General features: G+C 39.1%; 1 protein-coding gene across 4 annotated transcripts in view; it reads left to right on the forward strand.

The window, feature by feature from the left end:
• The first annotated feature begins 1,336 nt into the window (after positions 1 to 1,336).
• Positions 1,337 to 25,458, forward strand: part of TLL1 (tolloid like 1) — a 139,572-nt gene continuing 115,450 nt past the window's right edge. For 3 of the 4 annotated variants that reach the window (XM_039347450.1, XM_039347453.1, XM_039347452.1), the window contains exon 1: positions 1,337 to 5,008. In XM_039347450.1, coding sequence (XP_039203384.1) covers positions 4,852 to 5,008 — 157 coding nt within the window. In that variant the 5' untranslated portion in view covers positions 1,337 to 4,851. Of the gene's footprint in view, positions 5,009 to 6,056; positions 6,104 to 25,458 lie in introns of those variants that run through there. The other variant, XM_039347451.1, reaches the window with a different exon arrangement.

Genomic DNA, 25,458 nt, shown 5'->3' on the forward strand with positions numbered 1-25,458 from the left:
GATAGCTGAGATATGCGTTATTTAAGTCATTGAAATATGTTTCTGAATAAAATCAAAAGAAAATTAACCATCACTGTATGAATAGGCTTGAAAGGATGTATTAGACTCAATTAACACTTTCTCTCCTTGAATGAAACATTTTTTTTTAAACAAAAGCACTCCACTTATAGCTGGTTCACCATTGGTAAATGCTGCCACATAATAATGTAAGGTAAAAGAAATAGCCAATTGACTAATAGGATAATACAGATGTGTTTAAATTTAAAGGATCAGACTGCAAAGCATGTCATGAAGAATTTTTCATCTAAATATTTTCTGCTTCTAACATTCCTGGCAGTGAAGAGAGATTACTGCTGTATCTGACAACATTATATAATCAGAATAGAGAGACCCTTTCTTTTTAGTGGCTGGCAAAAAAAAGCTATCTTGAAATAAAATGACTTGCTACTGCCTATTATTTCTTTGACTTTTTAAATATTTTTTTTTAGAATATATGCAACAGGATAAACAGGAAAATGCAGTGAGTGTCTCTTCAATTAAATAGCCTCTCTCTGTGCTTTTGTTACATACTTGGGAATGATGGTATGGACAGACTTTGATTATTTATATTGACAGATGTAATTTCAGAGTTATGAGTGGGCTGGTATTAGATGTTTTATATGTGATTTATGAGAAAAAAAATCCTTTGGTTCAAAAATGGCTAGTAAATTAAACAGCTTGCAAAAACATGATTCATGGACTTGTTCTGGTTTTCACAATTTACTAGAAATTGCAAATTGAATATATATATTTTTCTTAAGTTATTAATACTCTTACTGCAACTTCTTTGTCTTATCTTTCCATTGGGCAGACCAAATTGCCTTGGTATCTTGGAATAGACATATCCAAGTCTTCTCTTAGCTTTCTTAGAGGTCTTTAAGACCAATTGTCTTCAAGTGTATCTGTTAGTGAAGCTACAGTCAGGGGCATATTGCTGTCTGGAGGTTAAGAAATGAAGTGTATGTGTAACTTTCTAGAATAATTAATCACCTGCAGGGAAGATATATTTAATTCCAAACTTTCGTAGGCAGACTGGGACACTGGAGACTGTATATTTTTCTTTCGCAGCTATGACACCAACAGTTCTTTTAGTGACTGTTCAAAGTTATAATGGCACTGAAAAAAGTGACTTATGACCATGTTTCAGTTATGACATTTTGAGCATCCCCATGATCATGTGATCAAAATTCAGATGCTCGGCTACTGGTTCATAGTTATGACCGTTGTTGTGTCCCAAGGTCATGTGATCACCTTTTGTGACCAGCAAAGTCAATGGGGAAGCCAGATTCACTTAACTGGGTTACTAACTTATCAACTGCAGTGATTCACTTAATGACTGAGGCAACAAAGGTCGTAAAGTGGAGCAAAACTCTCTTAACAAATGTCTTGCTTAACAACAGAAATTTTGAGCTGAATACCTCATGTCTGATTCTAGCACAGGCCAGTTTCCAAGCCCAGAACAAGGTATATATTTTTTATTTGTAATCAGGACAATTGATTAAGTTTTTATTTGTGAGATTTGAATGTTTTATTAAAGACTTGGATTTTATTGATTGAAATTTTAGAGGTCTTTTTTTTTAATCAAGCAAGTATCTTGCCAGATGTTGGGAAAATGAATTTATTGCAATTCACTTTGGATTAAAAAGCCTTCCACTCGTGTTACATTCCATTCTTAATACAGAGGATAACTCCACTGTGTTAAAAACCTTGGATAACATTTGTATGACGTTGGTCTTGGTAATATTTTTTGGTTTTTTTGAAGCTACGGCACCATTTGGGAATAGGCTAAGATCTGTTGATCTTGAGTAAAAGTTTGTAATTCCAATTTTCCAACTTTGTTTTCTTAATAAAATATTTTTTCAGTGTCTAAGCATATGGCAGCAAATGTAATAAGAGCTATAATTCTGCAAATTTCAAAAAATAAATCTCATTGTTATTTACAGGGCAGGCTCTGTCCGTCTACTGAAGTAATAGGAAGATATTAAAAGGCAAAGATGCCTCAAACTTTCTTCACAAGTGTAAAGGAAAACAGAATTCTGAACTGTCACCTTGGATTGCTTCTATATGTGGAATATGAGAAGGAACTATTTTTGTCCTTTGCTTCCAGCAGAAAAATACCACGACCCATAAAGCTCTAGTTTATCGTATAGCCTCCATAAAATAAAGCAAACATGGAAGATTTTAGAGAAAACCATTTTTATTTGATATTCCACTTTTTTGCTTGGTTCCAAATAATATTCTGCATCAGCACAACATTATGCTGTGGGGGTAAACCGTCTTTCCACAAGACAAGAACAATTTTGTATGGAAAAACAGCTTTTCATCAGGACAGCAAACACACATCAGGCCATTTTAACTCCTAAGGTTATTAAAACATATATAAGTATTTAATAAATCCTGTGGACAAGATGTCTTGTTTCTCAGATGTTTGTTTGAATCATCATATCTACCAGCCTCCTGTTGTGCTTGGGTATCCTTTCCCTCAAATATTCACTATCCTTCCAGGGCCCTATAGTCAGCAGCATTTATGACTGCAGATGTGATGGTGAGGCACTTTCATTTGTAGATGCGATGATGAACTCACATGTATGCATTAACCTCTGGAAGGAGATTCAGGGGTTAGTGTTACTGGATCACATCCCAAGTCTTGATCTTGATCTGAAGGGCTGCATACTTTTTGTCTTGAGTATCTTGCAGGCAGCAGCAGGAAAGCTGTCTACTTAAGTTGTTTTAGTTATCAAGATAGTTTTTGCAACCATAAGCAACCTGTATGCATCCCAACTTATAGGAAGATAGGAAAGCATCTTCCTTTGCATGGCCCAGTTAGGTGTGTCATCCCAAAATGACCACTTGGAAAAATCTAATTAACTAAAATCTCTTCCCCCTCCCTTTCTGGATGTGGACTCTTTGTAGAGAGCAGGAAAGCCTATTGGTTTTTTAAAAATAAATCTGTGAGCATGTAACAGTTTGACACTACTTTCATTCTAATATTGGAATGCCTTATATATATCTTATGCATAAAAATGAAGGATCTCAGTCCTCTTCTCCTGCCCTTTGAGATATATCCCTGTGCTTTTATTGCCTTAGTCGAGCTCCACGTTTTATTTTTCAGGCTGATCTCCTAAATCAGATTTTAAACTCGCTGATTCGTTTGGCTGGCTTAGAAAACAAATCCAGCCCTCACACTGCCTACGTTTTGAGGTTGATCGCTGCAACCGAATGCACAGCACGCACTTCCAAGCAAGGAATGGAAGGAGACGAAGCTGCGACGGAAACTTTGCTTCCGAAAACCCCGCTAACCTTTCCAGCATCCGCCGATGCTGCTTGCAAAAATTATTGCTACTGCTACTGTTTGCTGCTGATGCACAACCTGCTTTGTTTAATATTATTCCTTAGCTCTCTTTCGCGTGTTTTTTTTTTTAAAGCCTACATCTGAAGCTGTTTTCCTTGGCTGAACTTTGCCCGTCAGTGGTCGTCTTCATATCCCGTTCAACAAACTGGCGGACGCCTTAAAAAAGCAAACAACACAAAAGCAACTTTCCTTCCCTTTCTCGCGCTCTGCACGCTTGGCAGCGGAAAGCGAAAGAGGCAGAGACTGGGAAAAGCGCCGCAATTATTTCTCATCACCGTTACTGTCACCCCCGCCGAACCTGCTTTCCATCTTTGTTTCCGGATTCGGGCGACCTTGGGGGCCACTGCGAAGCAATCACGCCCGGGCTCCGATTTCTCCCCCGCTCCGGTCACTGTCTGCTCCGTAAAGTTCTGCTCCGCTCCGCTTATCTCAACAGACAGCAGCTGCATGGCGAACGGGGCACACCGGACAGGCGCGCGTGTTTTCCTAAGGCTATCAGGGCAGCAGATCAGAAGCAGCCTGGATCCTGGCCCTGCTGCTCGGAAGAAGTAAGCAGGATGCTGACGGCGAAGATTCTCCTGGACGGTTTTGCTAATTAAAAGGAGGGAGGGGGAGGAGGCGGACCGGTGGTGGGGTGGGGGTAGGGAAACTCAGAAAAAAATAATAAAAAAAAACCACGGGGAAGCCTTTGCACTTTTCCTTCCTCTCTCCTTTGCTGACGCGTTGCCACCACTGCAGGGTTGCCGTGCTCCTGATCGTCCTCCCCCCCCCCTCCGGGCTTCTCTTTTTCTCCTCTCGGCAATTTGCTGATGTGCAACCCGACTCTAGCGCCCAACATCGGGAACAGCGGAAAGCTCGGCGACAGGCGACCGGGAGAAGGGATTCGTCCAACGACTTGGCTCGGTCGCCGATCCCTGGGCAGAAAAGACCCCCGGCGGCCTGGTGTCGCCGCCGCTGCTTCTTCTGCCACCCCGGCGGCGGCTGTGGCGGGAACGCAGAAAAGTTTGCTTGGCCTTTGACAGAGGCGAGGAGGGGAGCCGGGCGCCGTGAGAGGGCAGGCGGGCGAGAGTCAGCGCCTCTCCACTTTGCAACTTCCCTCCTCGCCCGCCCAGAGAAGAGCGGGGTCGGACCCCTTCGCCCTCCACGCGCGCGCGCGCGCACACACACACACACACACACACACACACACACACACACACACACACACACACACACACACTCCCGCCCACGCGCACAGCGCGGCAGCCTCCCGATTGATTTGCATGGGGGGAAGCCCCAGCTCCGGGTCCGATCCCCCTGGAGAAGAGAAGCCTGTCGGCGCGGACTAGACATTCGCTGCCCGTTCTACCCACTGCGCCGCTTCTCCCCCAGCCCCCTCCGCCACACGTAGACTCCGCCGCTCCCGGCACCCGGCGCCTCGCCTCCCTCTCTCTCCCATCCCTTTGCTGAGGAGCGTGAACATGTTTTGCTGGAGGATGGCTCTGTGGCTGGCTGGGGTGGCCCTCTGGAACAAACTCTCCCGCTCCCGCTGCTCCGGCTTGGATTTCGACTACGTTTACGATTTCAGCGAGGAGGATCAGGCTGAAGCCATAGATTACAAAGATCCTTGCAAAGCCGGTAAGTGCCTGCCCGGGCGAGATTAACCTCCTCGTGTTATAGTCGCCCTGCCCCCCCCTCCCCGGCCTTTCCCTGGGCGCTTCCCCGTTCAAAGGGATTTTCTCTCTGCCCCCCCCCCCCTGCCACGAGGGTAGATGTTGGGGCTTAAATGGGGCGGAAGGAGGGGAGGGAGGAGGGAAGCTCACCTGTTTCCTTCGCTTCGGAGCGAAGTGAAAAATCCCTAAGCCAGAGGAAGCTGCAAGGAGCCGAGGCGGGCGCACTTGCGTTCCGCTAGAGTGGCACCGCAAGCCGCTGGGGGCAGATCTCCAAGAACCTGTTGTCTCGGGATTCGCCGCCGACCTAGCCGGTTCTCTCCTCCTCCCCCGCATCCTCCACCCTTTGCACTTGGCAGCCGGGTTGCTGTCCAAGCCTTGGAGCAAAGAAAGTCCGCGGGAAAAGGGGAAAAGTAGCCCCGGTTTCCCTTGCCGCCGGCGATTCTTGGAAGTGCCATTCGGCGGGGGGCCGGTCTCTTCTCCATCCCTCTCGCGTACAACACACGCCGCTTCTCCGCGTTGCTGCGCGAAGGGGTGGAGGAGTCGAAAAGGAAACTGGTGCCCCTGTCTTGAGTTTTAATTCTGGGATGGAAGGGGCGAAGGGATCGAGTTCACCTGAAAAGCTGTTCTTCTGCCTCGTGTCCCTTAATTACATAAATGAAGGACGGCTTTAATTAGATAAGGCAAGGGCAAGGCAATCCAGAAGCCCGAAGAGAGCTGTTTATTTATTATTTATTCTTTATTGTTACACGGTCATAAATTGGACTGGGTTGTACCTGAGGCTAAGCCCTGGAAAAGTCTGTATATACCTTAACTGCTTATGATGGAAGTGCCGCTCAAGCTTTGTTTCAAGACAACAAAGGATCAGCTGGATTGAAGAACTTGCGGACAATTAGGGTCCTGTTGGCTATTTTAGCAGTAAGAGATGCACTCAGGACTGTGTGTGCTGAATGTAGGAAGTTTATTCCTGGGCAGTGTATGCTTATGGGCAGGATTTGATGATGACACAGGAAAAATCTCTCAGCATTCTTACAGATTCAAGCAACAATGCATATGAGCAATGGTAGGTTGTGAATATTGTTCTGTTATCCCCACAACTGGTACACAATAATATTGTGCTGGGTCACCAACCTGGGTCACCAACCTGGATCACCACCAATACCATCACCTCCATCTGAAAGAAACAAATCTGCAATCTAAACCTTATAATGAAGAAATGGATAGGCACTCTTAACAAAGCCAACCAATTTAAAGCAGCAGGTGTTACACTTGGTAGGAAATGTAGTTAGCTCTTGGGAAGCTGTCCTCCACTCAACACACTGGATGTTGTGGAAACTGATAGAACTGCAGTCTAACCAAACAGTTGTTAAGGACTTCAGGCTGGGGAAGATTTAGACAATGCCTCAAGACAGGTTTTCAGATTTTCAGAGTTCAAAGAAGAGGCTAAAGTGCCATTTCAGGTACATTGTAATTCCTCTTTTTAAAAAAACTGTTCTGAGAGAAGAGAATATATCTAGTTCAGGTTGAACTGCGGAATCCTTGCTGTCTCTAACCTTGGTTGTTTGCTTGTAGAGATATTCAATTTGGTAATTTCATCAGTGCTGATAATGTTACTTAATCTGGTAGTGAAAAAGTCTGCAAACAAACAACCAAGTTCAGAGAACACCACCCAAAAAATATATGTATGGAAGATGCTATATTGGGACGCAAGTGAATTTTGGAAAAGGTATCCAGGAACAATCCCACCTCTTATTAATTGATAGCTGCTACCTCACATTGAACAACTTTTTTGTATATATTTGCCCATGTTTGTTTTCCTTATTATATAAAAGTTGCCCAAGAAACATTTTCTTAGTCCAGAACTACCTATGTTTATTCCAAAGACTTTTCTGTTGAGTTCTGTTAGGCTTATTCCCAGGAAAATATACATAGAATATAAATTTTGAACTCAGGATCTACTGAGTGATAAATCTAAAATAAAATTCAATTATGGTTTGTTTATTTATTGCCTGCGTAACTAGAATAATTGAGGGGAAAAGTTAGTTAATTATAGATCTTACTATAGTTGCTCACACAGTCAGCCAAATATTTAGTCTGGATTTGGCATTTTTGTCCACTTGTCAAGTCCTTCTCAAAAACCTGGAATAGGCAAATGTTGTTGTTTAGTACTGTAATATGAAGGTATCCTTGCAGGATGTAAACTGTTCTAAATAAAGCTTGGCTGATTGTGATTTTGTTAGTACTAATGGTATTCAGGTAGTGGTCCAGTTATTTTGAGATTGCACCCAAACAGCCTATTACTAAGAGTACTATTTTTGCTTTATTTTGCCACAATAAATCTATTTGTAGTCTTTATATTTTGTTATATAAAGTTCTTTCTTTTCTATTTTGATGTCTCCAGGTATTGCAATGTGTACTATTCCAGACAATTTTGTCTTTCCTGTCAACAATTTTTAAGTCTGGGGTATTGTTATGGCAGTTGCTGGTCTGTTTGAATTCTAAAGTCACAAGCACGTTAGCTTCTTTATTTTCTATTATGTTGTCTCTTTTGTGGTTCCACAATCTCTTCCTTGAAGGTATTTCTTGCAGATATTCCAATGTGCAAGTGTTGCTATTTGGTCATGTTGTTGTTTGTAATCAGTCTGTGTGATCTTTTTGCAGTAGTTTACTAGATTGGCCCATTGTTTCTTCAGCTTTTTGCAGAGGCAGCATTTGCTGTTTGTTGCTGTCTTCTCAATTCTGGCTGTTTATACTTTTGTTCTTAATATTTGGAATTAGATCCTCCATCACTTTCTTCAACTTTCCTGCTCTTAGCCATTGACAGGTCTTGTTATCTGCTTTGTCTGCTAGTTTTTTTTTTTTTTTTTAATGTACTGGCCAGGTAATACCTTGCCTTGCGATGTCTCTTTTCTATTCTTCATTTGGTCTTTTTTGTAGACCAGTTTGGTCTGCTTAGTATTCAGTAAGCCTTCATAGTATACTAGCTTCATTGCATCTTCTTCAATATCCTTCAGATATTTTTTCAATACCTTATTTTCTTTTTACAAGTACATTGTTTGATGTACTTGCAAAATTCCATGTCCACCTTGATAAATAGAATCTCTCAACATCTCTTTTCTTTCATCTGTTCTAGTTTGCTTACATCTGATCTTAGCATGTTGATCTTATTTTCCAACCTAATCTTCCATTTGGGTGATAAACTTTTGGCTTTTTTTTTTGTTGTTGTTCTCCATTCAGGATCTTCAATTATAACTGCAGCAACGCTATACATCTGTTGATTTGTTTTTTGCAGTGAGTTGATGCTTATGTTCACAACTACAGTATTAGCATCTTTTAATACTTGTGCTAGCTGTTTTTTTCTCTTTTGTAGAAAGCTTCAATGTAGCCAATGTTATTCTGTTGCTTTTGTGGTGTTCTAGATCAGGGGTCCCCAACCCCTCCCCCGTCCGTGGACCAGCACTGGGCTGCACAAACAAGCGAAGCCCCATCTGCGGGATGTAGGCAGTACGCACCCCTCTGTTCTGCAGAAAAATCTTTTTCCATAGCACCGGTCCCTAGTGCCCAAAAGGTTGTGGACCTCTATTCTAGATGCTCAGTTATTCTTTGTTTTAGCTCACTTTTTTTCAGTCAGAGGACTTTTTTCTTTTTGAGGAGAAAACAGAGGAAAAGTGCCTGATTTGCTGATGAAAATGATTCAATAGCATCCTGGCTTCCTCTATTGCCAATGCCCCCAGTTTGCCTCTACAGTCTGAGCTTCTACTGGCAAAGCTTGCCTTAGATAGATCTTTGCAATTCTTCCAATTCTGCTTCTGTGAATATTTTATTTTATATTATAAATCAGTTTTGATCTATTAGCCTCTAATTTGTTATTTTTTTATTTTGGATGGTGTTTTTTCTAGATTTCAGGCGTTCTTTTCAGATATCCTCTTCTCATTGAACTTGATTTGTAATAGCAAATCATTATTTCTTTGTTTTCAATCTGTATATTTGTGAAAGGTAAGCAATTTTTCTTCCAGCAATCCTGCAGCTGCTGGCCCTGGTTGTTCTGTAATCCTTTTGTCACCAGATGTCCAGAAACTCGAACACCTAGCACTTAGTCTTTGATGGTCTGGGCGATGACTAATCCGGTATAGGTTTCTCTAACTTACCATATTCTTTATGGGACAGATGCTCTTTGTCTGGCTCCTCTGATGAGGCCTCTCCAGTATGGTTGAATCTCTGCCATACAAGTCCCATAACCACTTCACTGGGGCTCTATTATTATTATGGTTGGTCACACAGCCAGATATTTAGACTGCTTCTGCATTTTTATTTACCTATCACATCCTTCCCAAGGACTTGAGATAGGCAAATGTTGTTTGATAGTGTTAAAAGTATTATCATAGAATATAAGCTGTTCAAAGTATAAAGCTGCCTTTTGCAATTGACTGATGGTTATTTTGTCTATAACTTTGGTATTCAAGTGGTGCTCCAGATGTTTTGGGATTGCACCAAAGGCACCTATTATGATTGGTATTAACTTTGCTTTCTTTTGCCACAATCATTCTCATTTTTATTTTAGATCTTTATATTTTGTTATCTTCTCTAAAATTCTGCTGCCTCCAAGTAGTGCAGTATCCATTCTCCAGACATCTTTGTCTTTCTTATCAACAATTGTTAAGTATGGGGTATTCTGTGGCAGGTGTTTTTCTATTTGAATTCTAAAGTCCAGAGCACTTTAGCTTCTTCATTTTCTGTTACTTTGCATTTTTGTCTTTCACCAGTTCTTGCTTGCAGGCAACTGATATTTCTTGCTGATGTTCCAAACACCATTGCTGCCACTTTTGTTATGCTGTTTTTTATAACCAGTTTCTGCCGTCTTCTTAAAGCAGCTAACTAGGTGGTCCACACTGCTATATTCATGGCTTCACGTCAGTGTTAATTTTTCATGACTGCCTGGACTATCTCTGTAGTTTTTGGGCAAGATCTTCAAAAAGCGTTGGCCATTGCCTGTTTCCTGGGAATTAGGAAAGTGACTGGTTCAAGGTCATTCAATTGGCTTTGTGTCTAAGGTGGGGCAGAGGTGGTTTCTAGCCTTTTAGTTAATTGCTGCACCAAACTGGCTTTATGTAAACGACAATAGAAATGAAAAAGAATTAAAATCTGGCTTTTCTCTATGGAGGTGAATTAATTCCTTCAAATGAGTATTTCTTATTAGAACCAGAAAGCAAGGACTCAGATGCTTCTATGAAGCAGTCAATCTGGAGAGAAGGCTTCCGTATATCTCCCAGAGGAATTGCTAGCATCTTTCTTTTGAAAAACCAAAAACTGGCCAACTTTCCTTGCAGCAAGAATATCTTTAATGATCTTAACTTAATAAATCAATTTATGGAACTTGGGGAGAAAATTAGATGACTTGTTTTAAAATAGATAATATTTTGATATGCAATAAAACCAATACAAAACTTGCCTTCTCTTCTGTGAATAGTGTTTTATATTATTAATTTATATACAGTATTTGATTATATGAAGTGTATCTGGTTACTAGCTATTTAAATGCCCATGCCCACCTACTGTAATATTTTTCTATAACCTTTAAATTTACTTTTGTTAGCAGTTGGTTAATATATCAAAAGGGAGATCATTGTTTTTCCAGACTTTAGTGAAACATCTGTTGATTGCAGGACATATGTTTTAGATTTATATGCTCTTTAAGTGACTTGAGTAAATTAATGCAGGATCCATTTAATCCTGCTCAGTGGCTTTCCTGGCACCAGGAATGGGGTCATGGTTTAGTACATCTAAATGGCATACCTTTGTATATACCATATTATTTTGAAAGAGCTGTTACATGCAATCTGGACTCATGTGGACAGTTGGAATTTCAAACAAGTGCTTAAATTTTGCTATTACTTAATTTACATTATTTCTCTTTTCCTTGAGATGTAGTTCAGCCAAAGTTACTGTTCATGTTGGCCACAATCTTCTAATTACTTATTCTTTAGCAACAAGGGATTAAGTGGTTTGTGGTCTAAATTGTGATGTGTGTACTCCAAACTCAGTGGTTTGAGGCCTGGCCCTGGTAGATGTTTTTGGTTGCTTTTAGTCATTTTTATTTACATATTTGACAGTGCAAAATATGCTTTATTAACATTTTTTCTAATTATGTATGTGTGTCCATGTATACATGTGTATACATATATATACATAATGTATGTGTTATGTGTGTGTTCATGTATGCCATCTATATTTAAATTGCAAATATTCTTTACTTGTTTGAAAACAAAGTAATCATGTTTCAGTTATAAATTGTTCTACATACTTTAATATCACAGTCCTTTTGACCATCATTCAAGTTTCTGAACAGTCTTTAGCAAGATTACTTAAGTACCAGAGTTCAGTGTACTTCTTTCCAATTAGTTCTTTGTGCTGCAGTTTGGCAGTTTGTCCCCATTTACTTAGTCAGACACAAGTTTCATTGCTACCAGTTTATTTTCAAATAAATATGCTTAGGTCTGTAACCCAGTAAGGTAATTGCATAAAGCTATATTCAGGGGTAAATTACATTATATTCAGTTGTATTTATTCCCAGGTAAAGATGCCTGTGTTTGCAGCTAATTGGAGTTCTTATTTACACTTAAATGGTAGCAAATCCCTTTAACTATAGTAGGGCTAATCTTGTGTGTACTATTCTGTAGTTTGTATTAAATGTGAGTACTGATTTCTATTTTAAACCTTTTCTTTAATGGTCAACATGCACTGAGATGTTCATTCATAAGGTAAGAGGCTCTGAATTTTAGATAGTTGAATAAAAATAAATGGTAGTGATATGTTTATGTTATTTGTGACATTTTAAAAATATTGTGATATCCTATTTCTTCTGGTATTTTGTACAGAATAAATGGCATATATAAGCAAATGCATATTATTTATAATATCAGTAAATTTTAGGTATTCCCTTGCTTGGAGTTTAGGAATTCATGGGCGATTCTGATGGATTGTGAAACATTAATGCAATGGGAGTGTACATCTTTTTATTGCAGCTATCACAATTCCTCGCTTCTGGTGGTGTTCTATCTTGCATTCTGGGGATTGCTAATGTGCATGGGTGGATTTATCCAATTTGCAGGCTGGAACAGTAAATTACCCTTTCCTCATTTAAAAATTGGTTTGGCATTCCTCAAACTCCACCTCTTGCCCTACCTGTGCCTTGGTTATTTTATGTAAGAATAAATACTATAAACCAGCTAATTAGTCTGTGATTTAGTCTGTGAGACCTCTTTTCAGGAATCAGGGCATTGGAATAGATGCGTACCAGAGTTATTTCCTATGTATTGTGAATAAATCTTAATTATTTTTCCATCCAATTGAGGGTTACTATTAGATAGCTAGAAATTCAGAAGTACTAATGGAAGATACATAAGTTGTGGCTGACAAAAGGAAAAGGTCTTTCTGTGGTAGAAGAACACTCCTAGGTAACCAGAAGCCCAGGTATTAATCTAATCCAGGTAGAATGGTGAGATTCATATGTTACAGAGTCTGAGTGTAGATTCTAGACAAAATTTGCCAGAGAAGTAACAAAAAAGCCTTCCCAATCTCAAATGACTCTTCTTCTTCTATCTCTGTTGCAACTATAGCAACTATCAAATATGGAAATGCACACTAGCAAAGTTACTTTGGTATTTTTAGCTTCGTTTTATAGTGTACAAAATCTTTCACTCTTTGAAAAGAAAGTTATCCTTCATTTGTATTTCATTTCATCTCTAGATCCCAGCTTTTTGATTCCCCTTTTTGCTCTATTACAAATTTTCTAGCTAGTTGCTCTTTTAAATTGAATATGCACAATCAAGTTGATTCATAGTGATCATGAATCACCTTGTCCACAATGATCTGTCCCCTTTCAGGCCTTCCAATAGTGCATCCATTGCCCCTGTAATAGAATCATTCACTTTGCTGCTAGTGGTCTTCATCTTCTCTTTCCATCTAACTCCCCCCAAGTTGTAAACTTTTCAAGAAAGGTAGGTGTTTGTCCATAATATGATAACTTGATACTGGTCATTTGTGTCTCAAGTGATAACAATGAATTGCTTTGTTTGATGAACCGGTTGTTTGTTTTCTTGGCTGTCTGTGGTATTTTCATAAGTCTTTTCCAATATCAAAATTCAAGTGTCAATGCTGTACCCTTCTTCTTTAAGGTCAAGTCTTCATTTTTGTAGAGTCATTGGGAAAACCATTGCCTCTAGAGTCATTGTGCCATTGTACAAACCATTACTTATTCTTCTTCTCTTGTGTGTCATATTTCTGCAGATATTCCACTAGTTTTTGCAACTTTTTGACTTGATACTAATGGTTAAAGAGCTGATTAAACTTCATCTTCTTAAATATTTTCTTAAGTTTTTTTATGATGGTTATAGATGTCATTGTGACACTATTTTTGTCTCTTTTAACAGCTCTCTGAAATCATTTGTTAAGTACCTTCCTGAGATCTTTCTTGGCTTTGACTTGTCTTCTGTTTATGGCAAAATTCATCATCTGTTCTAGCGTCCAGTTAGGTTTCTTCTTTCTTGATCTTTTACAGTCTTTTCTCATATCCATCCTTAATAATTTTTTGTTTTCATTTTTTCATTTCTTTCTTAGATTTCATTCATTTTTCAGGTTTGCTGTCACTGAAGTGATTTCCTGAAAATGGTGGGAATATGCTCCAGATTGTGCAATGGAAACTGATATGTTTTCTTGTTCCTCTTTAGCTAGACTTGGAACTTGCATGCAAGTAATTCATGAAGTACAGGAAATCCTCGACTTACAATCATTTGTTTAAAGACCATTCAAAGAGGCACTGAAAAAAGTGACTTATAACTGGTCCCCACACTTAAGACAGTTGCAGCATCCCCACAGTCACATGATAACCAGCCTATGTTCACAACGATTGTAGTGTCCTGGGGTCATGTGGTCACCATTTGCGACCTTCCCAGCCAGCTTATGACAAGCAAGATCAATGGGGAAAGATGGATTTGCTTAACAACTGTAGTGATTTATTTAACAACCATGACAAAAGTAATAAAACTGGGTGCAACTCACTCAACAATCACCTTGCTTAGTAATGAAAATCCTGGTCCCAATTGTGGTTGTAAGTTAAGGATTACCCATATAGTATTTTACAGGCAGACCCTAGCCACATCTTTGCTATTATAACTAAACCCTCCACTTCCTTGCACCGATAATATAGTCAATTTGATGTCAGTGTGCTCTGATGTACATTTTAATGTACATAGCCACCATCGTGTTTATTTGAAGAATGTGTTATTAATGAAGAAACAATTGAGTTGATATAAACTGATAAGTCATTTTCCTGCTTCATTTCTGTTTCTTACATCATTTGGTATTTTCAGTTTGGGCATTCCAATTTCCAGTCACAGGTAGCATTTCCTGCTTGTATGTTCTTTGGATTTTATATTGAACTTGGCCATAAAACTAATCAACTTTCTCTTTTTTCTGCTTCAGTGGTTGGAGGATAAACGTGGGTAACCTTTGTATAAAAAGATGTCTCTGAAATCTATTCAATCATTGACTGCATTGTACCTGAATACTGTTTCTGTTATTCTCTTTCTTGACTCTGAAAGCAACTCAGTTGGTAAACAGAATGATCTTCTGATTGCAAGTGTCCAGTTCCATTTATTTCAATTAATTCATGCTTTACAATATCGGTGTGTAGCCAGTTCATTTTACCTTTCTCTGTATTAAGATTTCCCATGTTAATAGCTTTTACATTCCATGTTTCCAGTGTCATTCTGTCTTTGCAGCTTTGGATTTTCTTTTCTTGCATAGCAACATCAGCAACTAGATGTCTTTAAGCTTTAATCTAGGTGAATCATAAGCATCATTAGTATTTTGAAAGATCCTCAGACCTTAGTAGCATGTTGAGTATCACTCAACCTGAAGATTCAATATCTGGCACTATGTCATTAGTCACTTTATCTTGTCTTATCTCTGTGGCTTTCTTGATAAAATACAAGAATGGTTTACTGTTGCCTCCTTTACAGTATGAAATGATTAAAATGATAATCTGTGTTTAGTAGCATCCTGTATTGCTGCTGTCCAATGTAGGTTCCTCCTTGCTTTAGCTGGTCATTTGGGATGCCTTGTACGACCGTCATGGAAACGAATGCTCATTGTCATTGTCCTTACTCTTCACTCATCACTCCCCTCAACATTTGAATGAGGCAGCATAGGAAGTCATGGGAAGTATATATTGTGCCTTCAAGTCCATTTTGAATCTGAGTATTTGCCTGGATAAGTTGAAGCAGTTTGCCCTTGTTGTTTTCCATTGTTTTTCTCTTGGGGCTGAAGAGATTAGAGATTGACTTAAAGTCACCCAGTTGGTTTCCATTCCTAAGGCAAGAAAAAAAACTCTCCATCCTAATCCAGAAATTTAACAACTAGATCAAATTGTTTATTTTTATAATTTAGAACATGGTTAATGTGGACAACTGGGTTGCTTTGGCTGACTTGGAGGCTCTACTGTACATTTTCAACTTTGTAAACTTCACAGAGAAAGTGTGAACCTTCCAACTTCCAAATTTAAACAAAATTAACTGAAGATAAAAATGTCAGGAGGCAGAAAGATGAGGCACAATGGTGTCAAATGAAATAATAAATATAAAGAGTTCTGATGGTTTTCTTGAGGTGGAAATTTGTTTTATTGGCTTGCTAGTAGGGCAGTTTTCTTGCGAAAGAGAGTTATTTTGTAGACAACAGTTTATCTCAGTTATTAGGCAAAATGTGACAAATTATATTCTTTGTGAAATCATAAATCTTTTATGTTTAGTTTTGAGGACTGATTACTGAAATCTATGGAAGTATATTCAGTAAAAGAAAGAGTAAAAAGTGATGCGGTTCTGAAGGCCTAACAAGTTGTCCCAAAGCTGTATTTTGTCCTGTATTTTGAAGAGGAACAACTCTGATACTTGTACTTCACAGATGATGAAATGAGTCTAAGAGAGACTTGTCCAAGCCAATTGGTGACAAGTCAAGCCCATAATTTCTAGTTGTTGCATTTTTGTCTACTTAGTTCCTGTGATGTAAGAATGTGATTTTCCTCTTCAATATTTAAAAGCGAGATTGTCAAGAATCAAAAGTGCAGAGATCATTTTTGCTCTGAAAAAGCTTTGAGCTCTTGTATTATTAAGTTATGTGAAAGGTGATGCCTAAGGCGAGGCACTCTTGGTCATTAACCATCTGCTCTGCATACTTAAGATTGTTGAGGTGATATTTGCTTGACAAGAGAGCCAGAAATGAATAGATAATTAGCCTATAATTGTTTTTATTGGCAAGACTATCAGATAAAATTTCCAAAGGGATTTATTTCTGAAGATCATGCCTGCTCTCTGAAGCAATTAGCTACATAAATGCTCCTTTTATGCTGTGTGCCTTAAAATAATAGCAACAAATATTAAGTGAACAATTATAATACTCTGGTTATATATATTCTTTAATCAACAGTGCTCACACCATAGTGCACTATTGTGGCATCCAACTAATAGTCTCATTTACGTACTTAACATTAAAAACATCATTTTATTTAAAATGGATGCATATATACTGGACCAGTTGATACATTCTCCAAACTACATGTATGCTTCTGAAAAGCATGATATCACCCTGCCAACAAAAGTGCGTATAGTCCAGGCCATGGTTTTCCCAGTTGCAATGTATGGCTGTGAAAGTTGGACCATAAGAAAGGCTGAGCGCCAAAGAATTGAGGCCTTTGAACTATGGTGCTGGAGAAGACTCCTGCGAGTCCCTTGGACTGCAAGGCGTTCAAACCGGTCAGTCCTAGAAGAGATCAACCCCGACTGCTCTTTAGAAGGCCAGATCCTGAAGTTGAAACTCAAATACTTTGGCCACCTAATGAGAAGGAAGGACTCACGGGAGAAGGGCCTAATGCTGGAAAAGATTGAGGGCAATAGAAGGAAGGGACGACAGAGAATAAGATGGCTGGATGGAGTTACTGAAGCAGTAGATGTGAACTTAAATGGACTCCAGAAGATGGTAGAGGACAGGAAGACTGTGGTGGTCTCCCATGGAGAATGAGACACGCAGACAGGTATCTCGGGATGAGAGCCCAGAGCTGACTCCAGCACCCTCTTTTATTGTTACTAAGGTTTTTACATCACACAGCATAATCAAAAGACGTATATAGGGGTGGTTACAATGTATCAAATAACAGACACTCTCCAGATACAAGGCTACTGCAGGTGTTCTTATCAGAGTCTGTCCAAAAGGCTGATGAATGTATCCTGTGTCTGAAACAGTTATCTCAGGCCCTTGTGGGAGATGCCCATGGATAGATGCCCATGGACATTTGTGCAATTAGTCCCACATCTCCTGCTTTTCTGTTTTTTCAATGTTACTCACTTCCAGTTCCAGAAGGGATCTTGATTCACTGATTAAGGCGTCCTTCCTAGTGGAGGGCGTAATATTTTTTCACATTTGCAGGAGGGAGGGAATACATTGAATGCAACAACATAGCAATACAAATAATATCAAAATGGTTACTATAATAGAAATCAAAGATCGTAGCCAGGATCCATCCGGTAGCCAGGACCAAAGGGCACCCCAAATATCCATGGTGCCTGATCCAGCGCTGCGTAAGGGATTATTTTGGAGCATAGATTCCATTTTTCTAGCTGTAGCAGAAATATTAGGTTGAAAATCATGTATATACATACAACAATGAGAATGAATTAAGGCACATACACCGCCTTTTGCTGCTAAAATAATATCTAAAGCATACCGATTTTGCAAAACTACTTCCCTTATTTCCCCCATTTCTTGATTAATCATTTTAATGCTGTTAATTGTTTCATTAAACATATGAACAGTCCAATTGTTAAGCAAATGAAGGTCTCTATAGTTCATGGCAACTCCTAGATTGGGTAGAATCCCTCTGCTGATTTGAGTCTCTAAACTACCACCCAATGTTAGGGGTGGATCCGAGGAACCAGTATCACGTTTGTTCCGCAGGCGTCCATCAGGGAGATGAGGCAAGCATATACAGCAGGAGTCAAAAGGCCCAGTGTACAGGTGCCTTTCCAATCCTTAGGCACCTGGCGATAGGCTCTACGGCCACATAGTAGCCACATATCGGGTAACTCATAATAACCCTGGTGAGACTCATTAGCAAATGTTATTATGGATTCCATGTCAAGGCAAGCCATGTAGGTACTGATGTTTGTCCGTTGATTGCTTTGATAAGTGTCATTTACCTTAGTAAGGTTGCTTTTGATGGATTTACATTTCTTTGCTGAATTCCATATAATAACTTGTTGACAATTACTATAAGTTCCCAAATAAATGGCAGTACGGAATAGTCCTGTGCTATAAAAACAAAATCTGGCAGGTTCCATTATACGAGCGCCCACAGCATATGTCATATTCAATGTCTCTGTAGTTATGCTCCACAGCTGCTTCCATCCTGTTTCATTGAACGGAATGGCATGGAAAATAAGGCCACCACGACTGTCACCAGGAATTTGCATGCAAATCCAACAGTTCGTGACGTTAAGTGTAAGAGCAGTGCGCCTGGCATCCCGTACAAAAGCATTAAAAGCCCACAGTCCCTGATCCTCATATGCCTGGCTGAGGTGGTGTACGTTGAGCCATATAAGGACGAACACAACGAGCTGGAGTCCAAATGATCTCGCCATGGTCGTCTATTGCAGCATAGCCTCGACCCCAAGTAATGAGGGAGGCAGGCCCTTTCCAGGTGGGATCAGGCAAACGTCGATAGTATACCTGGGGGCGTGAAGAATCTGTGGGAGAAGCAGAAAAATGCCTGCTTGCGGCAGTTGAGCCAGGGGTGCCAGAAACATTCAAAAAGTTTAAGGTAAAAAGTACAAGATTAAGAGTGTTTTGTATCCCAGGCAAGCCGGGGGTATTTTCCCCTTTCTTTTTTGCATGCATGTCTAGAGCCTTTTTTACGGTCTGATTGGCTCGTTCCACGATCGCTTGACCAGTGGAGTTATATGGAATGCCAAATTTATGAACAATAGACCAGCGAGAGCAAAACTGCGCAAAGGAGGTGCTGGTATAAGCAGGAGAGTTATCAGTCTTAATTTCTTTTGGATTGCCCAGGGTAGAAAAAGTACGAATACAATGATTAATAACATGTTTAGCAGACTCACCCCTTTGAGGGGTGGCCATAATAAAACCTGAATAGGTGTCAATGGAAACATGCAAATATTTCCAAGGGGCAAATGGCAAATATTGCGTAACATCCATTTGCCAAAGTTGACAGCTCTGCGTCCCTCTTGGGTTGACCCCTTGAGGAACAGAGTGTGCTTGGAGGCTGCAGGTGGGACATTGTTGTATGATAGCCGCAGCCTCTATAGCTGTTAAAGAAAATTGTTTCATTAAAGCCTTCTTATTTTGATGAAAATATGAATGGCTGTCCCATGGAGTTATGGGAGATAAAACAAGGACGGAAACGTCCTGGTGAGTGGAGGCGGCCAAAGCGGCAGCATCCGCCTTGGCATTGCCTTCGGAGATAATACCAGGGAAAGGTTGGTGACTTCTAATATGAGCAGGAAAAAAAACAAGTAGAGCGGGAATGAAGAAGGGATTGGAGTGTGAGAAATAGACTGAGGAGAGAGTCATCCAGTGAGGGTGACACATATGAGTCAGATAAAGAGGTGAGAACTTTATATACATAAAGACTATCTAAAATAAGATTAAAAGGTTCAGAAGAAAAAGTTTGTAAGGCCAATATTGTAGCAGCAAGTTCAGCACGCTGAGCAGAAGTTTGAGGAGGAGTAATTTTTGTGTGCCATTGTTCACCCTCCTTCCATACACATGAACCATAAGTCTTGCTGCCATCAACATACAGGGTGACAGCGTTAGGAATGGGAGAGGAGGAAATGGGAGAATGCAGAGAAATTGAAACATTATTAAGGAGTTGGAAGCGAGGGTCAGAGGGAATATGACAGGAAACAGATCCTGCCCAGTCAGCAAGAGAAAGTTGCAATATATCTGAAGAGTATAATTGAAGCAAGTGCCTTGGGGTTGATTCCCCTTTTGGATTGCAGCTTCAAGAGTGTCCATTTGAAAAGCATTGGTTCCCACAATGCGACAGGCTTTAAGAAAGTCTGCCAGAGTGGCCATGGGACTGGAAACAATTGGTTTAAGAATGGACTGGCAGTCTGCATTTGCATATTCATAAGCCAATTTTATGAGGATTTCATTTGCTGCATCTCTGTTTGAAATTTGACACTCAATGGCAACTTGCAAGCAATTCACAAAGTCTGCATAGGATTCAGTTGCAGTCTGGCGAATGGCAGAAAAAGATTGAATCGGGGTGCCAGACTCATCAACACGAGCCATGGCAGAAAGAACACAAGCATTAATGATAGGAAATGCAAAGGGAGTAAAAGCTTGAGCTTGAGCATTAAGGGTAGCAAAATTACCTTCCCCAAAGAGTTGTTCTGCTGTGTATTGTGAACCTGGGTGATTAGCTCTCTGTTGTGCCTCTCTTTTATATTCAGATTCAAAGACTACGTATTGTGTTCCGTTAAGAAGCATGCGGAACAAATCTTTCCAATCTTGAGGTAACATTCGATATGCACTAGCAATTGAATGTATCAGTCCTCTGGTATAGGGACTGGTTATGCCATAATCTTTTGTAGCCTTTTTCAATTCTCTGATCATAGCCAGGGGAAGTGTCTCCCAGTCAACCACTATGCCCGCTGCTGTCTGTTGGGAACAACTCTGTCTCGGATAGTTCAGAAATGCTTAAATCACCATTGTTTAAAGCCTTTTGAAAAGCACCACGGATGATTCCGGGCCGGGAGAGAGGCGGCAACGTGGCAGGAACAGGAGAGGCTATTTGCTGTTTATCAGGATCCATAGAATTTGCAGGGGCAGAAGGAGGGTTAAAACCTGCTCCAGGGGTAAGGGAGTGGCTAACATAACAGACGGATTTTTATATGGTGGAGGATCTAATAAAGGCTGATGAGGCGAGTCAGCATAGGTTTGAATCAGGGTATAGGCAATTTTCCAAAGGCACAAGATCTCTACAGGGGCTCTTGGAGACTGGTGGAGAACAGTACCGATTTTCCTCCATGTATCTACTTTTAAAGATCCAGACTCCGGATAGGATGAGCAGTTAGCCCATATATAAGCAAGCAATTTAACAGCCTCAGATTTAGAAAGGTGACGGGTTAATTTCTGTTCCTGATCAGTAAGATATTTTTTCCTGCCAAGTAGCCTCAGCTCTTCCACATGCTGCTTTTGAGCGTGAGACATTCCACCCCCCATACTTACGAAGAGGAGTCAGTTGCCAGCAACTTCGTCGGGTGCACCAAGCCTATTCCAGGCGATAAGTAAAGGGTTGGCAGGGACGTATCCTTCAGTGGATCACGTCGGGGTCACCAGATGTGGTGGTCTCCCATGGAGAATGAGACACGCAGACAGGTATCTCGGGATGAGAGCCCAGAGCTGACTCCAGCACCCTCTTTTATTGTTACTAAGGTTTTTACATCACACAGCATAATCAAAAGACGTATATAGGGGTGGTTACAATGTATCAAATAACAGACACTCTCCAGATACAAGGCTACTGCAGGTGTTCTTATCAGAGTCTGTCCAAAAGGCTGATGAATGTATCCTGTGTCTGAAACAGTTATCTCAGGCCCTTGTGGGAGATGCCCATGGATAGATGCCCATGGACATTTGTGCAATTAGTCCCACAGAAGACCTGGAGGAACATTGTCCATGGGTCGGACACGACTTCGCAATTAACAACAACATTAATATATATTCTTGCCCTATTTCAGTCAAATTTCTGGCCTGGATAAGATATACATTTTTATATAATCTTAAATTGCATTTCAAGATCACACATTTTGGCCCATCCTTAGGTTCTTGTAAAAATACATATCCTGTACCTAGAGTTAGAGTTGAACTGTTTGTGCAGTGCCAGCAATTTCTTTAGACTAAAATCTGGCCAAGCTGTGCTATCAGCCATGGTGTTTCCTTATTAATTTCAGTGAGGAAAGAGAAAAGAAGATTACAGATTTGGGTAAAGTATAATATTTTAGTGTTGGGTGAAACTGAAAGAAGGAAGGTGAGCTCAAACGAGCAAACACCATGCATCATTCGGTAACCGAACAAGAGTAAACAATATAGCACTTACTAACTATTTATTTGGGTATTTATTCATGAAAATTTCCTATATTCCAATTACAAAAGGAAGAATACCATGTCTTCCTGCAGTTTTAACTATAGCAACAATCTTTTGAGGTAAATTAGAGAGCTAGTGTTTGGCCCAAAGTCACTCATGAACTCTTATTTTAAGGGTGTCCTTAGTTCTAGGTCAACTCCTTAAATATTTTGTCATAGTAAGCAAGGTAGCCAGTTTTATAGTTCCTCCTTGCTGATATTTTCCTGTCCAACAACGGGGGAACAAACAATGATAATATACAAGTTAAATCAATGCAGATTAGTGCTATGTGGTCTTACATTGGCTTCTGGGAGCTACCTGCTTAAATTTATTTGTATGTAATATCCATTTTCTCAAAGTGATTAAAATTATTATTTTGAAAATTATTAAGGGGGATGAGAAAACTGGATGGTAGAAATAGAATTGATTTTCTTTTCATGTTCAGTAATCACTAGGAGCTCCTTCCGAACAACAAACCAGTCTATATTCTTTCAATTTGATTTGTAATTTTGGTAGTTAAGATTGTACATGTAATAAGGGAATAATGCATTATCAAAAAATAATATGAATTCTTTAAATAAATCTTTTGACAAATACAAAGTTAAGATTGAAAAGGCATTGATTTTTTTTTAAAATCAGGAAAAAATCTTAATGAGGTAAACATATGGCTTGTTAAATTACATCTATTTTAATACCAGCATAATATAAACACAGATGAAATAATATTTAAACTACTATTCCCTCTCAAAATGAATGTAAGGGTGTTAATTACAACTCCTTTTATGTGCTTACCATATACCTATGAGTCCATTTGCAGAAAAGTAACAATGTTGTTGAATCTTTTTTGAAATGGTTGTTTTTCATTGGAATATTTTTTTCTCCTGTTTTGGAAATGTTTTTAAGTAGGTCAATATGAGAATCACATTCGGAATATGGATAAAATATCAATTGGTCTGTAGGCAAATCTGCAGCTTTTATGTACAAGTATGCACCTGTGAACTGTGACTATGCAAACTTAATCCCTTTTCTTATGCTGTGTCTGGATAGAGATACTGTGTGAATGGACTTTCCTATCAGCTAAAATGTAATCCCAGTTCTAATCTTTTTAATTTGTGTTTAAAACCATGGTTTAAGTTTTTTTTTCTTAATTGAAAACTAGCAGTAGCTGAGAAAAGTTGGAGGAAATGCCACCAAGCTTCCATTCTTAAACAGTGCAGGTACCACTCCGTAAAGAGTTTGTGAATTTGCAAAGTTTTGCCCTATTCTGTTTTAGAAAACTGAGTCTCTCTAAATATGTTTGGATTTAACTGTGGAAACACCTGCATGCAGAACATGTCTTCTGTAATTGAGTGCTAACTTTCTCCACAGTGATACCATCAGCATCGTGATAAAGTTTGCATCTGAGGTTCAACTCGGCTTTTTCATTTCTTGGAACATATTTTGAAAATAATCTTTGCCCTGATAATTCTTTGCCTGTAATTATTCTTCACATTCACCATTTACACTGTTGCCCTATCTAGCCTAATAAGTGAAAATTGCTGATTATCAATGGATTAAGTCAATGTTTCTCAAACTTGTTGATTTTAAGACTGTGGACTTCAACTCCCAGAATTCCTCAGCCAGCATAGCTGGGAGTTGACGTCCACACGTCTTAAAGTCAATAAGGTTGAGAAATACTGGATTAAGTTACAGTTTTCAGTCCGTTAATGTTATAAAGTTAGTATGTAGATACAAATCATTCACAGTAATTACTTTTCTCCCTTCTATATCCCATTGCCATTCAGAGATATTATAAAACAGAAATGCACAATTTGAGGTTTTAAGACCTCAGATGACCTTGTAATTTCAATTAAAGCAAATATGGTTTTGGCTCTTTTGGAGTAAGGCTTGCAGCATGCAATTTAAAGGATATGTGCAACTTTTGCTCTGAATATGCAGCTTTTGCTCTGAAATAATTTGTTCATAATACGTTTTAACTAGTGAGTCATTTATATTTTTGCATATTTGCACACAGAAATATACATAGTATATTGCCACAGCACTATCAGTATGACGTTCTTAAAGAAATAATGTGCAGTGGATAATGTGCAGAAATTCTTCTTACATAATATCTGTGTATTTCAGTGTGTTACTTACACAAGCCAATTATTTCTGGTATCACGTAGGATAGTTTTAGAACAATTCAGTGGGCGTGAGAACATGATGGTGCTGAACTTTTGAGATGCATTGCCCAAATTCACCATCTGGCAAAAAATGCTTTTCTATGTTTATATAAAGACATGACATGTTCTATTATTTTAACCTGCATGCTCATTGTATAATTTCTCCTTTCTTTTGAATGTATTTGAATATATTTTATTGGTTATTCTTTGAGGTAGTTACATTATAGAATAATGTAAATAGAAGTCAAATATTCTAGAAGAATTTAGTGGTTTGCATATCTGAAAGTGTGACAAGTGAATATTCCATAGTGGCTTTGTCTTGCACAGGTTTAAGAAAAAAAATACACAATACAACTGCTAATAAAAGCAATTTATACAAGTAAATTCAAATAGATCTATGTGGATCCTCAAAGGTAATTCGATTATATTTATTGCATGAAATATATATACAGGACCTCCCCCACTCCCCTGAACTAATGGACTTACAAGTGCCTTGTACTTCCATACAGGATCAACTGTTTAACTAAAGGCTTACTGAAACAATTCTGACACACAACTCAACTGGCCATAGTTACCGAGATACTTACAGTGAGTTCACACTAATAATGTTTTCCCAATGCTATTAAGCACACAGGAAAAAGATTAGTATATAAATTCTGTGGTAAATACAGCTGTCAGAGAAGTTTGAAAAAAATCTTTGACATCTCATACAATTTATCATTCTGCATGGGAATACTCAAAATTTAAATGACTATGAAAAGTCTTTTCAAACAGTCAGCTCAATGTTTAACTGTTAAAGTGAGTGATAGATTACTGGAAGCTGCACTGCCCCTTTAAAAATTCTTTATGAGTATTCATGCAAAAGAAATGCTTAAGACAGATGGGGGGAATATACTCATATTAATAAGAAGAGCTAAAATAACTATAGATTTATGAAAAGAGGTGTATTTGTATTGCTTGTAATTTATTCTAACTCTCTCTGTCTCTCTTTTGGTATAACAGTATAACTATATAACCTCCCATCTCACATACATTAAAAAAATTAAATACAACTAAATGTAT

The sequence above is a fragment of the Crotalus tigris genome, unplaced genomic scaffold, assembly GCF_016545835.1.
Source record: "Crotalus tigris isolate CLP2741 ecotype Arizona unplaced genomic scaffold, ASM1654583v1 scf7180000018073.2002930, whole genome shotgun sequence".
NCBI classification, from domain to species: domain Eukaryota; kingdom Metazoa; phylum Chordata; class Lepidosauria; order Squamata; family Viperidae; genus Crotalus; species Crotalus tigris.